This window comes from Saccopteryx bilineata, chromosome 8 (assembly GCF_036850765.1).
Source record: "Saccopteryx bilineata isolate mSacBil1 chromosome 8, mSacBil1_pri_phased_curated, whole genome shotgun sequence".
Classification (NCBI taxonomy): Eukaryota; Metazoa; Chordata; class Mammalia; order Chiroptera; family Emballonuridae; genus Saccopteryx; species Saccopteryx bilineata.
In genome coordinates this window covers 41135041-41157735 of record NC_089497.1, presented here as the reverse complement: position 1 = coordinate 41157735, position 22695 = coordinate 41135041, and the positions used below count along the sequence as shown (strand labels likewise).

Here is a 22695-nt window from a genome sequence, read left to right as displayed (position 1 = left end):
ACCCTATATTTTGTTTCTCTTTATGTCCCTCCCTTCCCACCACCCCCTTTCCCTCCTCCCTTCCCCTCCTCCTGGTAATCACTGCACTCTTATCTATGTCCCTGAGTTTCAGTTTTGTGTCCCACCTATGTATAAAATCATACAGTTCTTAGCTTTTTTTGATTTATTTATTTCACTCAGTATAATGTTGTCAAGGACTATCCATTTTGTCGTAAATGATATTATGTCATCATTTCTTATGGCTGAGTAGTATTCCATTGTATATATGTACCACTTCTTCTTTATCCAATTCTCTACTGAAGGGCATTTTGGCTGTTTTCATGTCTTGGCCATGTGAACAATGCTGCAATAAACATGGGGGTGCATGTGTCTTTATGTACCCATGTTTTCAAGTTTTGGGGTTCTATACCCAGTAGAGGGATTGCTGGATCATATGGTAGTTCTATTCTTAATTTTTTTTGAGGAACCACCATACTTTCTTCCATAATGGTTGTACTAATTTACATTCCCACCAACAGTGAATGAGGGTTCCTTTTTCTCCACAGCCTCTTCAGCACTTGTTGTTATCTGTTTTATTGATAATAGCTAATCTAACAGATATGAGGTGGTATCTCATTGCAGTTTTGATTTGCATTTCTCTAATAGCTAGTGAAGATGAGCATTTTTTCATATATCTGTTGGCCATTTGTATTTATTCTTGGGAGAAGTGTCTGTTCATGTCCTCTTTCCATTTTTTTTTATTGGATTGTTTGCTTGTTTGTCGCTGAGTTTTGTGAGTTCTTTATGTATTTTCGATATTAGCCCCTTATCTGAGCTGTTGTTTGCAAATATCATCTTCCGTTTAGTTGACTATTTTTTTTATTGACAGTTTTATTTGCTGTGCAGAAGCTTCTTAGTTTGGTATAATCTCATTAATTTATCTTTCCCTTTACTTCCCTTGCCTTTGGGGTCAAATTCATAAAATATTCTCTACTACCAAGGTCCATGAGTTTAGTTCCTATGTTTTCTTCTATGTAATTTATTGTTTCAGATCTTATATTTAGGTCTTTGATCTATTTGAATTAATACTTGTGCAAGGAGACAAACTATAGTCAAGTTTCATTCTTTTGCATTTGGCTTTCCAACTTTCCCAGCACCATTTATTGAAGAGGCTTTCTTTTCTCCATTGTGTGTTTTTGGCTCCTTTACCAAAGATGATTTGACCATATATACGTGGTTTAATTTCTAGGCTCTCTATTCTGTTCCATTTGTCTGTGTGTCTATTTTTCTGCCAGTACCATGCTGTTTTGATTATTGTGGCTCTGTAGTATAGTTTGAAGTCAGGTATTGTAATGCCTCAAGCTTCATTTTTTCCCCCCTTAGGATTACTTTGGTTATTTGAGGTTCTTTATGGTTCCATATAAACCTGATGATTTTTTGTTCTATTTCTTTAAAAAATGACATTGGAATTTTATTGGGAATTGCATTAAATTTGTATGTTGCTTTGGGTAATATGGCCATTTTAATTATATTTATTCTTCCTATCCATGAACAAGGAATATTTTTTTCATTTCATTGTCTTTTTCAATTTCCTTTAATAATGCTTTGTAGTGTTCAGTATATAGGTTCTTAATAATCTTTGTTACGTTTATTCCTAGGTATTCTTTTTGTTGTTGTTGTCACAGTAAAAGTGATTATTTTTTTAGTTTTTTTTCCCCAAGGTTTTATTGTTGGCATATAAGAAAGCAATAGACTTCTGTACATTAATTTTGTATCCTGTGGCCTTACTCTATTGGTTTATTGTTTCTAATAGCCTTTCTGTGGAGTCTTTGGGGTTTTCTATATATAAGATGATATCATCTTCAAAATGAATCCTTTATTTTTTTTATACTCCCAGAAGTAGAACTGCTGAGTCATAAACTAGTTCCATTTTTAATTTTTTGAGGTAACTCCATGTTGCTCTCAACTGTGACTATACCAGTCTGCATTCCCACCACCAGGGCACAAGCGTTCTGTTTTCTCCTTGCCAATGTTTTTTTTTTTTTTTTGGTTGATTATTGATGATAATCATTCTGACATATGTGAGGCGATATCTCATTGTGGTTTTAATTTACATTTCTCTGATGATTAGTGACATTGAGCATCTTTTTATGACTATCCGCCATCTCTATGTCTTCTTTGGAGAAGTGTCTATTCAAGTCATTTGCCCATTTCTTAACTGGATTGTTGTTTTTTATTGCTTGTTTGTTTGTTTGTTTTAGTGTTGTTTCATAAGTTCCTTATAAATTTTGGGTTAATTATTAAGCCCTTATCAGATGAGTTAACAAATATGTTCTACTATTCAGTGAGTTGTCTTTTCATTTTGTTGATGGTATCTTTTGCTGTGCATAAAAGTTTTAGTTTGATACAGTTCAATTTTCTTTTGTTTCACTTGCCTGAGGTGATATATCAGAAAAACATTGTTACAAGAAATGTTTAAGATTCTGCTGCTTATGTTTTCTTCTAGGATTTTTATGGTTTAGGTCTAACAGTTAAGTCTTTAATCTATTTTAAATTATTCTTATATATGGTGTGAGAATATGGTTTATTTTTATTCTTTTGCACATATCTGTCCAATTTTCCCAGCATCATTTCTTAAATAGACTATCCCTACCCAATTGTATGTTTTTGCTTCATTTGTCAAATATTAATAGACTATAAAGGCATGGGTTTATTTTTGGGCTCTCTATTTTGTTCTATTGATCTATATGTCTGTTTTTATGCCAGTACCATGCTGTTTTGATTACTATGGCTTTGTAGTATATTTTTATATTAGGTAGTATGATGCCTCCAACTTTGTTCTTCTTTCTCAAGATCATTATTGCTATTCAGACTATTTTGTGTTTCTTTATTAATTTTTGGAATATTTGTTCTAGTGCTGTGAAATATATTGGTATCGTGATAAAAAAATATGTTGAGATTGCTTTGGGTAGTATGGACATTTTTAATAATGTTAATTCTTCCTATACATTAACATGGTATATGGTTCCACTTATTTGTATATTTTTCATGTCAATTTTTGAAAATTGGAGAAAAGAGAATAATTTGTATAACTTTACTATCTAGAGGCGATCACTATTGACATTTGGTACATTTTGTCCAGTGGTTTTTTCATTTTCTTGCTTTGTTTACATAATATTGTGAAACAATTTCCTACTAGTCATAGATCAAGATAGCTTTTTTAGAATCATAAGGAAGTCCTCTTTGTAAATGTCTTTTTTTTTTCTCAAATGCTTTCTTCAGTCTCTTTTCCAATATGGAGAGGCAGAAGAGGGTCTGCTCATAGAAGTGAGAAGATGACATAGAGAGGAAAACCCACCATAATTTGAGTCTCACAACTCCTTAATCTACATCACTAAAACAATTAACAATTAGCATCTTATTTCTATTTAGTAATATTAGTTGGGAGTCGACATCAAATCAGCTAGTGCCAAGGAAATAAAAATTAGTGCCAAATTATCAGATACATTTAGTATAAAATATAGGAATTATATGTAACTGAAAGAAGAAATAGAAATGAGTTGACCAGTATTGTACAGATTCAGCAAGATTTAAGTTTATGAAGAAAAAGAAAAGGAGAACTTTTTTCTTTCTTATTCATTACATTTGTTTTTATTTTTAGGGGGATCCCAGAGTGAAATGCATGTCTACAAAACACCTTTAACTTTTTCTTTTCCAGCTAAAAAAAAGCACACTCATGCTAATGTGGAATTTCTCTACTACTCACCCAACAGGAAGAAATGGAAAAAATTAATATCATTCTCTTGACATGTCTTTCTATGGAAGGCCCCTCTGCCTTCCTTTGATGCTATAGCAACAGTGTGTGAAAGATGCCTCATTTGTCTGAGAGTTGGTAATTCTACGGGGAATAGATTGAAATGAATAGAGTAGGATAAAAGTTTCTATGACAAGAATAATTTCTTAAAATTTGTTTTGTTTTTTAGACTTCTGGTCTTTCTATTAATAAGCTCTCTTTTGTCTCGACTTGGTGATGAGCTCAGCTGGCGCTCGGCATTCATAATAGTCTGTAGTGAAATGAGAGGGGTGCCTAATATAAACATGGCCGTTCTGCTTGCCTACTCTGACCTTCCTCTTGGAACAGAGAGGGAAAAATCTCAGGTAAAGAAACATGTATTTTTTTTGACTATTTAATTGAAACTGTTGCTTTGTCCTAAAATATGCATTTGTAGTGAGATAGCTCAACACCACTTGGATTGTGGGGGTGATTTAGCTATGATGGCAAGATTGGGCAAAGGAGGAACAACTGGCAACTTTCTTCTTCCTCATTCTAGCTTAGGCATCCCTAAATTCTTTTCTCATACTCCTAAATATAGTTTATTATAAAAGTTGAAGGAATCAAAACTTATAAATCATTTCAAATAGTATCTGGTATAGAGTATGCACTTAATAAATGTTTTTACTTTTATTTCCATCAAATATCCACTCAAGAAAAACAGAAACCTACTTGTGATTTGCTCTATTGCCTTCTGTAACTTTATGAGTCTATAGTTAGTAATTCCAGGAACCAAAACATTTTAATTGTTAAGTGAAGTTATGTTCAAAATAGTACTCCCAAACTCTCCCTAACATAATGGGCATTACTCTCCCTCTATCTTATCTCAAGGTAAGATCTCTGTAAGAAATTTTTTATGCAGATATCATAATGCATCTAATATTTGCACTGAAGTTTTCTATATAAGTTCCAAGTGTAAAGAGAACAACAGCAAGATCATTATTTCAATAATAGTCCAAACATTAAAAAAACTAAGTATTTAAACACTGCTTTAAAAAAATATCTAATATTACATGGCCTCCCCCTTGTTTTTAACCTATCTCAACCTGCCTAATCAATAATAAAATGGTAAGAGTCATCTCTAGTACTTCACTATCTCAAAGGGTTATTGTGAAATGTTGAAAATATACATAAAATGTATAATATGTTTAACATATAGTAAGTGCACATAGCATGAGCCAAGATGATGATGATGATGATGATGATGACGATGATGATAATGATAGTGATGCCATGCAGACCTTCTTTGAAATAAAACCTGAGTAAATAAAACCATTTAATGAAATATCCTCACTAATAGTAACTAATTATGAAGAAAGTAACATTCTTCCTTTCCTTTAAGTTGTCTAACTCCTACAGCTAACTATTAATCACTCATAAAGAGGTACTACAGTGAAGGGTTAAAAATATTAACTCAATCTTATCTCTGCTATTCACAAGTTAAATGACCTGAGGTAAGTTATAGTGCCTCAGCTTCCCATCTGTATAAATGGACCATATTTACATTTACATCATAGAATTGTAGTGAGAATTAGGTAAGCCTGATATATTGTATAATATGCTTACTATATAAATGTTGGCTCTTATTACTATTAAACTGTCTTTAGCTAACTCAATGGTCTTCAATTTTGAATGTACTTTAGAAAGCTTCAGGAACTTTTAGAAAAATACCAATGCTTAAGAAATTCTGACCCTGGCCATGATGAATAATAAATATCAGACTTACTTCCAATAGCAAATAACTATAAAATTGGTTACATATATATGAAGCAACTGACTTTAAGTAGGACAAGAGCATTGCATAGTTAGATCCTTGAGAGAAGGATAAACACATTAGGTGAGTTCACATTCACTCTGGCTTTCTTCCAAATTGTAGCACAAAGAAGTGGAGGTCAAACAGAGAACAGTAGTCTCACTGAGTGTAAAAAATAGCATTAGGGTGACTGAAGCAGCATGAGTTTGGGGGCAGAGTGCCGCGAGGGAAGAAGTGTAAAGAGATAGAGTACCAGAAATCGGCAAAGGGGTTCCTTCTAGTCATTAGTCCAATACTAATCTGTGCAAGCAGAGAATTAGAAAAAGATTATCAGAAAAAAGCTCTTGCGCTTTAGACATTCTGAAGGCCAAACAGAACCAACAGATACTAGAGTTCTGACTACATGTAGTGTAAACCTCATGAGCACCACATGTCTTAAGTCCTGACCCCAGAAAGACTATGCCTCAGAAATGACAGTTAAGCCCTACAATAAGGTTTAGTCTAGATCCAGTCTAAGAAAGACTAAAGCCATGCTCTGGCAGGATAATGTGATTTTCCATTACGTTAACTGACTGACACATAAAACTCAAAACACTTTAAGGGGAGATAACAATCGAGACTCTCAAGAAGGTAAAATCCATAATGTCCAACCTAAAATAAAATATTGCTATATATATGAAGAAGCAGAAAAATGTGACTTATAATTAAAAGAGAAAATTATTCAATTGACACAGATGTTGAAACTAGCAGCACTATTAAACATACATTCAAGAACTCAAGGAAAAAAATAAAAATACACATATAAAATGAAGACATGGGATATTTCTCTGAGAAAAAAAGGAAGTTTTAGAATTGAAAATATAATATTTGAAATGAAGAATTTCATTTAAGTGCTTAATAGTAGATTAAACTGAAAAAGGGTAAAAATAAGCAATCTTAAATTAATACGTTTCAAACTAGAGTGGGAAATTATATGAAGCAAAAACTAATAACTAAATGGAGAAATAGGCAAGTTTTATTTGGAGACTTTAACATTACTCCCTGTAATTTGTTCAACAAATTATAAAGCAACAATCAGCAAGGATATGCAAGAAATAAAAAATAACATCAACCAATAGGATGTAATTGACATTTATAGAATCATATTATTGATGTAGTAAAAGCACTTAACAAAATTCAGTAACTATTCATGAAGAAATCTCTCAAGATATACAAATAAAAGGGAATTTCTAATGTTGATAAAGAACATCTACATAAAGTCTATAGGTAATATTATAAGTAATCATAAAAGACTGCTTTCTCTTTAAGATTCGGAATAATGTAAGAATGTCTACTCTCACTCTCTTATTGAATATCATAATGGAAAGTTCTAGCTTGCATCATAATATAAGCAAAGAAAGAAGATGCATGAATATTGAAAAGAAATCAAACTATCTCTATTTGCAGAGCGTATTATTATCTATACAGAAAAATTTCAAAAATTAAAAACAACAGAAGAAAAATAAAAACCTTTTAGGACTAACTGAGCTCATTGAGGTCTCAGGATATGAATATTAAAAAAGGTAATTTTATATACTAACAGTTAATGCAGAAAAACAAAATTAATGATATAATGTCATGTGCAATTATTCAAGAAAGAAAAAAACCCCAAGAGAATGAAAATAAAAACAATTTTGGAAAAGAAGACTAAAATAGGAGGAGTCAGTATACCTAATTTTAAAGCATTATAACATTTATAGTAATGGAGACTGCATTAATGGCAAGGAGAAAGACACATGTAACAGAATAAAGGAATACATCCACACAAAAGTTCCCAGTTGATATTTGATAAAGGTACAAAGCAATTCAGTAGAAGATGAACAGCTCTATTAACAAATGGTGCTGAAAAATTGGACATTAATAGGCAAAAAGAAAAAGGAAAAGAAAAAGAAATTAACCTTACCCTAAGTTTCACATTGTTCACAAAAATTAATTCAAATTGATTACAGAACTAAATATAAAATATAAAACTAAAAAGATTTTAAAAAACTTGGAGTAAAATAAAATAATTTTTAAAAACTGTCAATGCAGTATTGGACAGAATTTTTAAGTTTGACACCAAGAGTTCAATCCATAAAAAATAGTAATTATTTATAAAAATAAAATTTTTTACTCTAGAGAAGATTTTGTTAAGAACATTAAAGACAAATTCCAGAATGAGAGATAATATTTGCAAACCACATATCTAACAAAGTTTCATTCTTAGAATGCATATATACCCTCAAAACTATACAGTAAAAGGAAACAACATGGTCCATTGCACCAAATAAATGAACCAAATAAATGAAGAGACACCTTACTAAAAAATGATGCACAGATAATAAGTTAGCATGGAAAGATGGTCAGCATCATTAGCCATTAGGGACATGCAAATTAACATCACAAAGAGATATCATCTATTTATAAGAAGGGAGAAAATAAAATATAGTGAAACATCAATTATTGTGAGAGTGCAGAGAACCTGGGCCACTTATTTATAGCTATTAGAAATAATCAGTCACTCTGGGACAGAATTTGTCAGTCACTTAAAAAAATTACACATACAACAAACATGCAGTCTGACGATTGCATTCCTGGTAATTTATCTTAGAAAAATAAGAACTCATGTCTATACAAACCTGCATATGAATTTCTGTAGTAGCTTTATTTATAATAACCAAAAACTGAAAATAACTCAGATGTCCTTTAACAGGCAAATATTTAAATATACTGTTATGCAACCGCACAATGGAATAGTACTCAACAATAAAAAGGAACAAACTATAGATAAAAGCAACAACCTTGATAAATCTCCAGAGAACTATATTGAGTAAAAAAGCCACTCTCAAAAAATAGTATGTACTAGCCTGACCAGGCTTTGGCACAGTAGATAGAGCATTGAACTGGGATGTGGAGGACCCAGGTTCAAGACCCCGAGGTCGCCAGCTTGAGCGCAGGCTCATCTGCTTTGAGCAAGGCTCACCAGCTTGAACCCAAGGTCACTGGCTAGAGCAAGGGGTCACTCAGTCTGCTGTAGCCCCAGGACAAGGCACATATGAGACAGCGATCAATGAACAACTAAGGAGCCACAATAAAGAATTGATGTTTCTCATCTATCTCCCTTCCTATCTGTCTGTCCCTATCTGTCTCTGTCTCTCTGACTCTCTCTGTCTCTGTCTCTCTCTCTCTTATACACACATACACACACAAATAGTATGTACTATATGATTCCATTTATATAATATTTTTAAGTGACAAAATTATAACTGGTGAACAAGTTAGTGGTTATCAGTAGTAAAGAGGAGTGGGGACAGGAAGGATGTGGATGCAGCTATAAAAGGCAACATGAGTAATTCTTATGGTATGAAACTGTTCCATGTCTTGACTGTATCAATATCAATATCCTGGTTGTCACATTTTACTATAGCTTTGGAAAATGTTACTTAGGGACAACTAGGTAAATATTACAGAGGATTTCTCCGTGTTTTCTTAAAACTGTATGTAAATCTACAATTAACTGAAAATGTTAAATTAAAAAAAGATGAGAGAAGGAAGACAGAGAACAAGAAACAGAGATAAGAAACAAATGAACAGTATCAGTAATAAAAAACAGAATATGACTGCAAATTATATAGTTATTAATGGAAGAGTAACTATAAACTATGTGTTACTTGGTCAAAAAAATTAACTGCTTATGTTAAATGATTAAATTCCTCAAAAAAAAATACTACTTACCCAAACTGACATAAGAGAAAATTCAAAATCTGAATAGCGCTCTATCTGTTAAAGAAATTGGATATATAAATTAAAATTTTCCCACAGAGAAAACTAAGGCTGCACTGGCAAGTTCTACTAAACATTTAAGGAATAAATAATACCAATTCTACACAAACTCTTCCCAAGATTAGAAAAGAGTGGAACGCTTCCTTATTTTATGTGGCTAACCCATTCTTATACCAAATACTAACAAAGATATTACCAAAAAATATACTGATTATACAGGATGCAAAAATTTGTTTAAATATTTATATATAGCCAATAAATTAAATATATAAAAGAATAATTCATTATGATCAATTAGGTTTTATCCAAAACTGTTAGTTTAATATTTTTTAAAGAATATGCAGAATCTTTAAAAACTGAATTCATAGAAACAGAGAACATATCAGTGGTTACTGAGGTAGGGGAAATTACATTTTAAAAGTTTTCATTATTAGAAAAAAAAGTGTGGCACTATGTAAAATAATGGATGTTAACTAAATCTGTTGTGATAATCATATTTTAAAAGCTAGTTTGGAAGTAATTTCTCATTAGTTCTGATATATCCAATATTCAGAAGTGAGTCAATAAGTTCAGTCCACACTCAAGAAGAGGTGATTCAGTAGACCTAAATATCAGAAGGTAGATATCACTGGAAGCTATCTTTAAGGCTCCTTTCCATAATTTGTCAAATTTGTGCACTTAATACTACAAGACATTGTTGAGGGAAATTTGAAAACCAAAATAAATGAAGAGACACACTATAATCATGGGTAAGAAGACAAAATCATTAAGATATCACTATATTCAAAACAATCCCAGCAGCTTTGTTTCAGAAACAAATAAGCTCTAAATATATAGAAATACAAAAACATAGAACAGGCATAACAATTTTGAAAAAGAACTAAGTTGAAGGATCTATGTTATCTGATATAAAGACTTACTATAAGGATACAATAAAGAAGTTGAATAGGATATTGGGATAAAAATAAGTAAATGGAATATAAAGAAGAATCCAAAATAAACTCATATTAGTACAGTCAATTGATTTTTGCCAAAGGTGCCAAAGCAATTCAACGGGGGAAAAGATAGTTTTTTTGTCAATAATGCTGAACAACTGTACATGCATTTAGAAAAAATAAATAAAAATATCTACTTTTACTTCACACCATATATAAATCTAAATTGAGATGGATTATGGACTTGAATATAAAATAAAAAACTCAAGAAGTACTGGAAGATAACAAGAAAATACCTTTGTGATTGTGAAACAAACAAGAGGTTCTGAGAACATAATAAATAACACCGGGGAACAAAATTTTTGTTGCATCCACAAAAACACCTGTTCTTACCTAATTTGAGTGTGCTGGTCTCAAACCGGACATTCATTTTTCTCTGTAAGCTACAGTTTTTTGAAATTCAAGATTTTAGGTTTTCATTTTATTGTAAAATTTTCAACATTTAGTTTAACATAATGAAGTAGAATGTGTTCTTGGGCATCATCTTTGTAAAAATATATAATAATTTATATAATGCAATAAGTATAATAGACTAAAAGATATGATTGCATCAGAATTTGTCTACTATTTCAAAATAGAACATATTAAAACACTTATTTTAATCAAAAAAATTTGCACAAAGCTTATTTAAATTCTATTCAGGCAAAAATTTGTGTTTATAGCTCTTGCGTTTATGTACTTGTGGAGGACAATCTTGTTTGATGCTCCAGCAGTAGTCTGCTCACCACTAACAGCTCCAAGATTTTCAGGAAACTTATCAAGGTGACTGTTCAGGAAGTGAATCTTAACGCTCATGTTATATCCTATGTCGTGGAAAGCCAACAGCACCCTTTGAACCAGAAGTTCATAGTTTTCTGCTTTTTTGTTGCCAAAGAAGTTCTTTGTAACTGCCGCAAAAGACTGCCATGCTGCTAGAATTCTCCTCCTTATTCATCTTCCTGGCAAATTTTTTGTCATGTATGAGGGTTTGAATTATTATTATTATTATTTTTTGTATTTTTCTGAAGCTGGAAACAGGAAGAGACAGTCAGACAGACTCCCGCATGCGCCCAACCGGGATCCACCCGGCATGCCCACCAGGGGTGATGCTCTGCCCACCAGGGGGCGATGCTCTGCCCCTCCGGTGCGTCGCTCTGTTGCGACCAGAGCCACTCTAGCACCTGGGGCAGAGGCCAAGGAGCCATCTCCAGCGCCCGGGCCATCTTTGCTCCAATGGAGCCTCAGCTGCGGGAGGGGAAGAGAGAGAAAGAAAGGAAGGAGAGGGGAAGGGGTGGAGAAGCAAATGGGCGCTTCTCCTGTGTGCCCTGGCTGGGAATCGAACCCAGGACTTCTGCACGCCAGTCCGACACTCTACCACTGAGCCAACCGGCCAGGGCCATGAGGGTTTGAATTTGAGGTCCATCGAATACACCTGCTTTTATCTTCTTGAAAGACAAGGCAGGAAAAGCAGAAATAATATGCTGAAAGCATTCACTTTCTCTATTCAAAGCCTGAACAAACTGCTTCATTAAACCAAGTTTGATGTGAAGTGGGGAAAAATAATTCTGTCTCAATTAACTACAGGTTCATTTACAATATTTTGCATCCCTACTTCCAGAGCATCACGTTTCGGCCACTCCCTCTGTGTCCAGTGTTTCTCCCAAGCTTGGCTGTCCCACAAACACAGAAAGCAAGGATACTTCTTGAAATCTCTCGGTTGTCCTAGCAGGAAATTTACTATTTTAAGATCCACACAAATGATCCAGTTATGCTCCTCATACTTCAGAAAGTCGAGGACAATTTTTATGTCATTATAATCTTCTCACAGATGAGTTGAATAACCAATTGGAACCCTGCATAAACATTACCATTGTGTAAGAGAACATATTTCAGACTCCATTTAGAGCTGTCAAGAAATAGCCACCATTCTGTTGGACTGTAAGTGATAACACCTAGCTGGCTTAGAAGACTACTGATATCATGACAGTAAACAAAGTATTTGTCTTCGGAAAAAAAATCCACAAAGATTTGTTCACACTTCTTGAAATGGGACACTTTAGCTGACCAGTGAAATACATTCTTTTCTTGAAGCCTGGAGGCTAATAACTCAGCTGCTTTCTTTGATAGGCCCAAATCTCTTACTAAGTCATTCAATTCGGGTTGTCTAAACTGCTGAGGGGTTAATGACTGCTTGGCATCAGAAGAAGACCCTTCAGATTCTACAACCATTTCCTCATGCATCTTATCAAAATACACTTGATCACCATGTTCACTTTCTTCATCCTTAGAATAAATAAAACCATTGAAAATTGGAACCAGGTGTGTCTCAGAGTGTGGGATAGGTCATATTGCTGAAGGAATATTAGGATATGTGATCATATGCCCTTTTTTCTTGTCGATGCCCTCTTATGGATCAGACAGAAATAACAGTCACTGCTGTGGTCCTTAGGTTCACGCCAAACCATGGGAATACCAAAAGGCATTCCTTTGCGTTTTCCTTTTGTCCAGTCACGAAGCATTTCCTCACAATTATGACACACAATATGAGGAGCTCAATTCTTGTCTTGATCGCCAAGGGGAATTTGAAAATAGGCAATATATGCACGTGTCACAAATGATGAAATATTGCGCCTTTGTTGGTGAAGTGTGTAACAGCCACATATATAACAACAGAAGGTGTCAGGACTATTCTTACATTTACACCTACTTGAAGAAGCCATGATTCAATCTTAAAACAAAATAAGAGGGTTTTTTTTATCAGATAATAATATTTTACATTTAAAAACAATTACAATTATGTAAAAGTAATGTTTGTAAAACATTAATTACTTTGTGGTTATGTTCAATGCAAGAGTCGTTGCCCTTTAACTCCAATTTAAAAACCAATGCATGTCATTAACTGTAACAAAAAGAAATTAAAAATGCATAAAAACTAGAACATGCACTCAAAAACAGAATTCAAATTTGGAATCAGTGATGCAGAAATATATAGAAAAAGTTGTAAAACCTCATGCAACAGAAAATGAAAAAAAAATTGTTTCCCAGTGTAATAATTGACCTTCATCAACATTAAAAACAGTGGTCATCAAAAGACAGTTTTACTGAAATGAACAGGTAAGTCACACTAGGAGAAAATATCCACTATGTATATCTGACAATGCATGTATGTCTATCTAGAATATATATTTCAAAATTGCTACAATTTTGTAATAAAAGAAAAACAACCAAATTTTTGAATTAGGAAAAAGAGTTGAATAGACAATTCAAAAAGAAATATTTGTATCACTATGCACAATAATAATACTCAACAACACTATTCTAGGGAAATACAAATTAAAACTACAATGAGAAACTTAATATTTGATTTATATGAAGGTTTAATTGGCAGTTCTTATCTATAGAAATAGAAATTAGAACAGTAGTTGCCTCGCATGGGGTGGAGATTGAAATTTGAGGGTATATGACAACAGTCCATATCATGATAGGATATATATATATATACACTATTCAAATTTATCAATGGTGCACAAGTATATTTCAGTGTAGGTAGATTGTACCTTAGTTTTTCTAATTAGCAATGCTTGGGATGCACCTGTTAAGAATTAATTCAGTATATTTATTGAGTGTACTCTGGTCACCAGTATTTGAAAGTTTTCCAAGTGATTGTAATATGCAATCTCGAGAGCTCCTGATATGATTTAATGCTCTGTCCCTAAACTCCACCTGAGGCCAAACAATAGGGAACTGAATAAGGTTTTACCAAGTTCTGGAAGTCAGAATTCCATAAATCACCAGGTATGCAGTCTCAGATTGAAAAATATTGCTCCACTTGTCTATGGAGATCAACTTGGGATATAAGAGACAGAAAACAAGTGTCACCAGAAACAAGAATTGCTCCTCCTTGATTACAATGAAGGGATGCCAGAACACAAAGTATGAGGTGGAGCAAACATATCAAAGCCTCCGTGTTATTCTCTTCATGGGTGAGGAGAATTGTTCAATATCCATGAACTGGTAATATTGAGCAAAGAACTGCGTGGCTATGTACATGGAGGCATGTATAGTAGGTAAGAATTGATAAAGTACAGCCAATTCTCAAGGCCCAAGAAATTCAGTAGTGAGATTTAAAGACAAGTATTTTTTTCCCAAGTCTGTATAAGTATATGTTTACTTGTCAAACCATCTGATTTTTGGTTTGGTTCCAAAAGCATGGATGAAATATATACAGGAAGATAAAGAATCTCTGAGAATTTTCATCATGTCTGACATTCAAATTCTGCCCCCCCATGTATATCTACTGACAGCCTAGCTTAATTTACATTGGTAAATATAAAAGATGTGCAATTATAATGAATATTTTGTTTTTTTTTTTAATTCTAGATATTATTTCATGGAATGTCAGTATTCTTATTGACTCTAATTGCCAATAGAATAATTTTACCAATGGCAGTTAGTAAACTAGGTAAGCCTACTAGTTATTGTTCTGAGTGAAAGAGACATATTCTAATTAACTCTAAATAATATGTATTATTTAATATTAATTTAGAAAAATAATATCATAGAGTCATGTGTTCATCAAAGTTAACAAACCTCATATAAATAAATTAGAAAACATAGCAGAGAGTAAATTACTGAGGAAATTATATTTGTAATAATATATGATTAAAGTCTATAAAAGACCACTCTAGTTTTGTGGATAACTGATTGGGGATAAGAGAATAAGGAGAGGGGAAGCAGAAATAGTAGTTTTACGAGGTTGTTTGCATAAAGCAATATGTCTGTTGTTTTTTTGTTTTGTTTTTTTTTTAATTTTTTTTTAAAGCTTTATTTATTTATTCATTTTAGAGATGAGAGGGAGAGACAGAGAGAGAGAGGAGAGACAGAGAGAAGGGGGGAGGAGTTAGAAGCATCGACTCCCATATGTGCCTTGACCAGGCAAGCCCAGGGTTTCGAACCGGCAACCTCAGCATTTCTAGGTCGACGCTTTATCCACTGCGCCACCACAGGTCAGGCAATATGTCTGTTTTAATTCCCCATTTTTAACAATTGAGAAATTGAGATTTAGTGAGTTAAACGTCTTTACCTAAAATCACACAACTAGGTAATGGTAGTTAAGAACTAGAAACACACTGCTTTGATTCTTTTAATCCATTATATTTTTAGCTGCTCTGTTATTCTTTTTATTACACAGTTTTCACTCTCATAGTATATTTTTATCAATCTGAAATTTCATCTTTATGGATAACATTATACTACCCAATCTCCCTTCCTTTCACATATATGCAACAAAATCTTTTTTCTTTCCTTTTCTTTATTCTTTTTTTTTTAATTCTGTGAGCCTTAGCATAGTAAAATAAGAATGTATTAAAGAAGAAAAGTTTTGCAAAGAGTATTAGATGTTCTACTTTGTAGCTAAATAAATCTAAAATTCTTATTGTGGAGCATCTGTTTATTGCACGGAGACCAGGAAACATTTGTTCATGAAACATCATCACTTTCCAAATAAGCTTCTATGGCTCAAAAAAAAAAATTTGTGTCTGATAGTAAGAGTACTTCAAACCTTAATGAGGTCTGGATATATATATAAATGTATGTGTGCATATGTGTGTGTGTATATATATATATGGATAAATATATATAGCATATATACTTACATATATGATCTTACATGTAGGTGTGATATATATATACATATACTCTGTATGTGTGTATATTATATATATATGTATGTATGTATCTATACCTATCTATAATTATATGGCATGTATAAATATAGAAGATGCACATGCAGTCCAAAGGCCTGAGAACCAGGAAAGACAATGGTGTTACTTCCTGTCCAACTCTGAAAGCAGAAGTGAGACCATTCCACACCTTAAATTCCATTAGTCAGAGTGAATTTTATTTTGCTCAGCTTGTTGTTCTATCCAGGTCTTTAAGAAATTAGATGAGGTCTGCCCACATTGAAAAATCCATTCTGCTTTACTCAGTCTACCAATTTAATTTAATCCTCTGTCTCTTTGTCTATGGAACTGGGAAAAGAAACTCACCTCAAAAGATGGTCAGCATGCCCTGACCTGGAAGCTCAATTGGTTAGAGGTTCATTCTAATATGCCAAGGTTGTGGATTTGATCCCCAGTCTGGGCACACACAAGAACCAACCAATAGGCCCTGGCCAGTTAGCTCAGTCAGTTAAGAGCTTTGGCCCAAAACAACAAGGTTGTGGGTTCGATCCCCAGTCAGGGCACATATGGAAAACAACCAAAAAATGCACAACTGAGTGGAACAACAGATGCTTCCCTTCCCCCTCCCCTCTCTCTCTCTTCCTCTAAAATTCATAGAAAATTAAGCCCTGGCTAGATAGCTTGGTTGGTTGGAACACTGTCCTAGAGTACAGAAGTTGCCTGTCTGATTCCTCAGTTAGGGCACATACAGAAGCAGCTCAATGTTCCTGTTTCTCTCTCTCCCTGCCTCTCTGTCTCTAAATAAATAAATAAATAAGAAAGAAAGAAAAGAAAAAGAACCAACCAATAATTCATAAATAAGTGTAATAACAAAGCCATGTTTTTCTCCCTCTCTCACATGTCAATAAATAAAAATAAAACAAATGGTCAAGATTATCAAAAAACTTAATACATGCAAAGTGCTGAGATGTACTTTTCAGCATATGGTGAACACTCAATAAATAGTAGCTATTATTATTATTGTGCACCTCAACTTTTGTGAGAAGTATGAAAGAAGAGAAATTTGAAGTTGTTAGTGTTTCAATTATTAAACAATTTATGTTGTCTTTAACTTTAAAAAATAACTACTTAAGAGATATAATACGAACAAAAGGAAACTTTATAATTCAGAACAAAATGGTGATGTTCCTATTATTTATAAGATGTGTTCTTTGTATCAAAGGTCTTGGTGATACCACATCAACAAAATATAAATCACTTTATTATACATTTCAACACTTTCAAGAGATCATCAAATCTGCTGCCTCCTCACTCAAATTAGACAAAGATCTTGCTAACGCAGATTGGAGCATGGTGGAGAAAGCAATTTTATTTCAAAATCCATATGTAGTAAGCAAGTAGTATTTTTAATTTATACCTTCAAAATTAGTATGATTGCCCATAAATAAGTATAAATGTTGTAAATATTAACTCACAATTTTTAATGCTTATAATTGACAGACACGTTGTATTGGTATGTCCTTACTTAACACAATAGGAAATTTTGTGATTACTATGGGACAAAGGAGAAGTGACCATCTCTTTGAGTATATAAAAAATATATGCGGCCCTGGCCAGTTAGCTCAGTGGTAGAGCTCTGGCCTGGAGTGTGGATGTCCCAGGTGCAATTCCCAATCAAGGCACACAGTAAAAGTGACCAACTGCTTCTCCACCCCTACCCTTTCCCCTTCTCTCTCTCTCTCTCTGCTCCTTCTGCAGCAATGGCTTGATTGATTTGAGCATATTCACCCCAAGCACTCCATGGAGCTTCTGCCTCAGGTGCTAAAAATAGCTGGGTTGTGAGCACGGCCCCAGATGGGCAAAGCATCAACCCCAAACAGGGACTGCTGGTTGAGTCCCAGTTGGGTCTCATGCAGGAGTCTGTCTCTCTATCACCCATCCTTTCACTTGGAAAAGAAGAAGAGAAATTATATAATATATTGATATATTATCATTGTATGTATGTGTGTGTGTATATATATATATAATTTTGTGTGTGTGTGTGTGTGTGTGTGTGTGTATATATATATATATATATATATATATATATATATATATATATATTACAACATGTATGTTTAAAAACAGGAGCAGTGTTGCCCTGTTCCCCAGAATTTCTGATTTGGTAGGTCTATGAAGGGATCTGAGAATGTGTGTTTCTAACAGTTCCCAGGTAATGCTGATGCTATTGGGGAACGTACTTTCAGAACTACTGGTTTAAAGTGTGATTATATGTGTGGTTATACTTTAGGAACTGTTAATAATGCCAAGTAAAGATAAAAGTATGCTATAATTCTGACCCCCCCCAAACTGGCAGTCATTTACATTGTAGGTAACTGTGTGAGTAATGAGGAAACTCATCTGAATATATTTTTTTGTATCTAGAAAATTTTCTATAATTTTTCATACTAAACTAGTACATGAATTGCTTGAAGTTTATGCTAAACATATGTTAATACTCATATATTATATTTTGGTTTTGATGTGTGTTTTACTTAGCTGAGACAAAGAGAAACAACAGAACATCAAAAGGTGAACTGTCCAAAGTGTAATGAAGAAATAGACGAAACCCTTAACATTGAAGCAGTGCAGCTGGCCAATAGGCATCTCTCGTCAGCACAAATAGTTAGTATTTTATTATACACTTTTAAAATTATTTTTCGTGGCCCTGGTTTGTATGCTCAATGGATAGTGCTTCGGCCTGGCATAGGGACACCCCAGGTTCCATCCCAGTCAGGGCACACATGAGAAATGGCCATCTGCTTCTTTTTCCCTCCCTCTCCCCCTACACTCCTTCACTTCTCGCACCAGTGGCTTGGTTGATTCAAGCATTGGCCTCAGGTACTGAGGATAGCTCAGTTGCTTTGGGTATTAGCCCCAGACAGGAGTTGCTTGGTGGATCCCAGTCAGGGCACATGTGGGAGTCTGTCTCTCTATTTCCCTTCCTCTCACTTAAAAAAAGAAATTATCTTTGACCTAAAATTATACTAAAGACGTTTTTCCTTGATGAAGCCATCTTTATTATGCTCACTGCATTGCTTAATAGATGGTTTACAAAGACAAAAGGAAGTTTGACATCTTGACTGAAAAGAGAGAGAAAGAAAAGAAATCTACTTAATTGTGTTTAAGTAAAAGATGCTCTATTATGAGGAATTGGGAATGTCACAGGTTCCAACAGCAGGAAATACAGCTCAGCTCCACCTTCAGGTGCGGCGTGAAGTCAGCTCAATGACACTGCCGCTCTCTGGGTCCAAGCCAGTTTTTATGAAAGGATACCACCAAGTTCATTAATAATTGCTAGTATAAGGAAGTATATTTTTATATAAAATCTCAGGTAAAAAAAAACTAGACAAATTATGTGTAAAACAGTAGCATATAGGACTCTATGGGAAACTGCTAGTTAGCATTTTCTCTCTAGAACTGAATATTGTCTACATAGTTGCCATGACTCATCCTCTTGAAAAGTTCAAGTCAGCCCTGCCTCCTTGCATATGCAACAGTCATGCTCCTCTCAGCGATCCCAGCTGTACAGGACTCCAAGCATTCTACTTGCTCAATCTAACTGGGAAAATAAAAGGCGTATCGGTATAATTGTTCTCTCTTCAGCAGTAATCCTGGCAGACAGGTTGAGTCTCAAAGGCAGCTTTCCCAAGAACCTAAATAATTTCTTTAAGCAATTGAGGTACCGCCACGAAGGATGAACTCATGCCCGTATGGTGCTTTGTTTCACCAGAGGATTTTATAAGATCGTGTCTTTGACTCACTTTCAGATTTTTAATTTTCCAGTCAGTTTCTGGATTTTCCAGGAAAATAAAATATTCAAGAACTCTTAAAACAATGCAGGGAACTCCATTTGAGTCTTACTTTTACTGTTAAAAAGACATGTGACTCACGACTTATCTTTTTAGTCTTTATTCTCCCTGTCTGTAAAAGAGCAAACTTATGCTAAATGACTAACCGCTTAAATTTTTTTCACTTGTGATATACTGTGTTTTTACAGTATACACTCCATGTACCTTTTTGATTTCTTGTCTTAAATATTTGTTTTCTATCATTAATCTTCGCTGCTTTTGTGCTATGTGTGATTCTTAATGAGAAAATCCTATTTTTCTAAAGTAGGTTGAATCTCTCTGAACTAGATTTTCATTTCACCTCATATCTTTTTAGTCCTTCTTCCTTCTAGACATATTTTCATATTTATCTCAGTTTGTTCATTTGATTCCTTCAGTCTTAATTCTAATGGTCCCTGCTCTTAACCATAATATTTATTAGTCTATTACAGTATTCAAAGCTTTGGGAATGTCTATTTAAATCTCATCCAGCCCTTGTTAACTGGGGCAATATCCTCTCTACGGTGTTGGTTAGAAGAAGAAGCAGAGCATGGCAAGGCATGGTACAGGAGAAGCAGTACACTATATAGGGAAATGGGAGGCAGGTTTACATTCAGAGAGAACTGAGCTGCTAATGTGATCTTGGGAAAACTACTTAACTCCTTAAGCCTCAGTTTTTTCATCAAGAAAATACAAATCAGAATACCTTCTTCACAAACTTATTACAAGAATTAAATATTTTTACATAAAACATATATATGGCTGGTTAACTCAATGGATAGAGTGGCAGCTCACCATGTGGACATATTGGGTTCAATTCTGGTCAGGGCACACAGGAAAAGCAACCATTGGCTTTTCTTCTCCTCCCTCTCCTTCTCTTTCTTTTCCCCTTCCCCACTCGCAGCCAGTGGCTTAGTTCAGTGGTCCCCAACCCCCGGGCTGCAGACCGGTACTGGTCCGTGGGCCATTGGTACCAGTCCGCAGAGAAAGAATAAATAATTTACATTATTTCTGTTTTATTTATATTTAAGTCTGAGCAATGTTTTATTTTTAAAAAATGACCAGATTCCCTCTGTTACATCCGTCTAAGACTCACTCTTGACGCTTGTCTCGATCACGTGATACATTTATCTCTCCCACCCTAAAGGCCGGTCTGTAAAAATATTTTCTGACATTAAACCAGTCCATGGCCCAAAAAAGGTTGGGGACCACTGGCTTAGTTGGTTCCAGTGTCGGCTTCAAGCACTGAGGACAGCTCAGCTGATTCAAGCATCAGCCCTAGAGGGATGGAGGTGGGTGGGTCCCGTTTGGGCACATGTGAGACTTTGTCTCTCTAGCTCCCCAACTCTCACTTAAATAGATAAATAAATAAAACATGTATATCAGTTAATTCAATAATAGAGAGTTCAATAAATGACAGTTATTTTGGGGAATAAAGCATTCTCTTAACTTTTTCTTACATTTGGGTGTGAATGGTGATTTAAGAATTAATAGATTTCTAGCAATGTAACTGCTTTATCATTTGTGTTGCTTTCATGAATTCCATATATGGTTTTCAGCTTTCTTATTTTCTCATAAGTTACAGTGCTTATCTTTGAGAATACAGAACATATTTAAATCTTACATTATTTTATAAGTATTTTAATTGAGGAGAAAAAAATACTATGCTGTTGAATTTCCTCATCTTCTAATTCAGTTCTATCTCTTTCTAGTATCCACCAGGATCAAAACCATATTTTAATATTTATAAATGATTGTGCAGATGGTAGAGAAGATAGTGCCCCTGGGTTCTAAGGAACCCAGGCATCCCTAGTTATAGCACAAATTCTAATTTGGGAAGGTGGTCTATGCAATGATTTTCAGCAGCATTCAGCACATGGAGGCCAGAGGCAGTGTGGACAGTGGTTTTCCAGCATGAACCTAAAATGGAGTGAGCTCTAAATATATGGACTGAATGAGTGAGTGACTGTGTTCTCCATTGCAGTAGCAGTTTATTTAAAGCCAATAATACACTGAAGACAGTTCTGTAGTCAAAATATTTGGGGAAATAGAATTAAATAGAAATGTAAATCAGGATCCCTCGCTGTAGACTCAAAGCCTTCAATATTCTAATATCCATTATGAACTTTTGAAGTGGAAATACAGCTTGAAGTGGTTACCAAACTTATTTGACCATAGAACACCCCCTATTTTGGAAAATGTAATTAATATCTGGCAGAATCCTAGTTTCCTACAGAAAGAGTTGGGTTCCACCCACAGCTCAGTCCCATCTTCGACACTGGGCTCGTGGTCTGGACTGCATGAGAGATTCTTTTTATAAAAATACTAATAGATTATTTGGGGATTTTGACTTCTTAATCACAGATTTTTTTTTCATTAAAGGGAATAAGTTGCCACTGTTATTCATGCTGTTTAATGATTTGACTTGACGTTTCTTCTAGGCAAGCTACCAGAGACAATACAGGAATGAGATTCTGTCTCAAAGTGCAGTCCAGATGCTGATAGGTGCAGCAGGAAGCCTTGGTGAGAAGGGCGAGTAAGTACATTGAAAGGAGAAAATTTCCATTCTCCTAAGCCACTGCATTTAGGAATTCATGCAAGTTCACCTTCTTGCTTTTGTCTTGTAATTGGGGATCATGCAATATTATGTGTGCAAGCCACTGTCTGCTCTACACCCTACAATCAGGCCAAACCACGTACACTCAGCTTTCCCAACTTGCACTACTCGTTCAGCCTTCTGTGTACATAAAGAAGCTGCTCCTTCTGACTGAGATGCTTGACCCTTTCTACTTTTGTCCCCAAAGCT

The 22695-nt window shown here is 34.4% G+C and overlaps 1 protein-coding gene across 1 annotated transcript in view; it reads left to right on the top strand.

Annotated features, from left to right (window-relative positions):
- SLC9C1 (solute carrier family 9 member C1) overlaps window positions 1-22695 on the top strand; it is a 119848-nt gene that overhangs the window by 38192 nt on the left and 58961 nt on the right. Inside the window, exons 9-13 of the mRNA XM_066240806.1 lie at window positions 3963-4137; window positions 14720-14801; window positions 17243-17409; window positions 18559-18684; window positions 22331-22425. Of these exons, the coding sequence (XP_066096903.1) occupies window positions 3963-4137; window positions 14720-14801; window positions 17243-17409; window positions 18559-18684; window positions 22331-22425 (645 nt within the window). The remainder of the gene's footprint in view (window positions 1-3962; window positions 4138-14719; window positions 14802-17242; window positions 17410-18558; window positions 18685-22330; window positions 22426-22695) is intronic.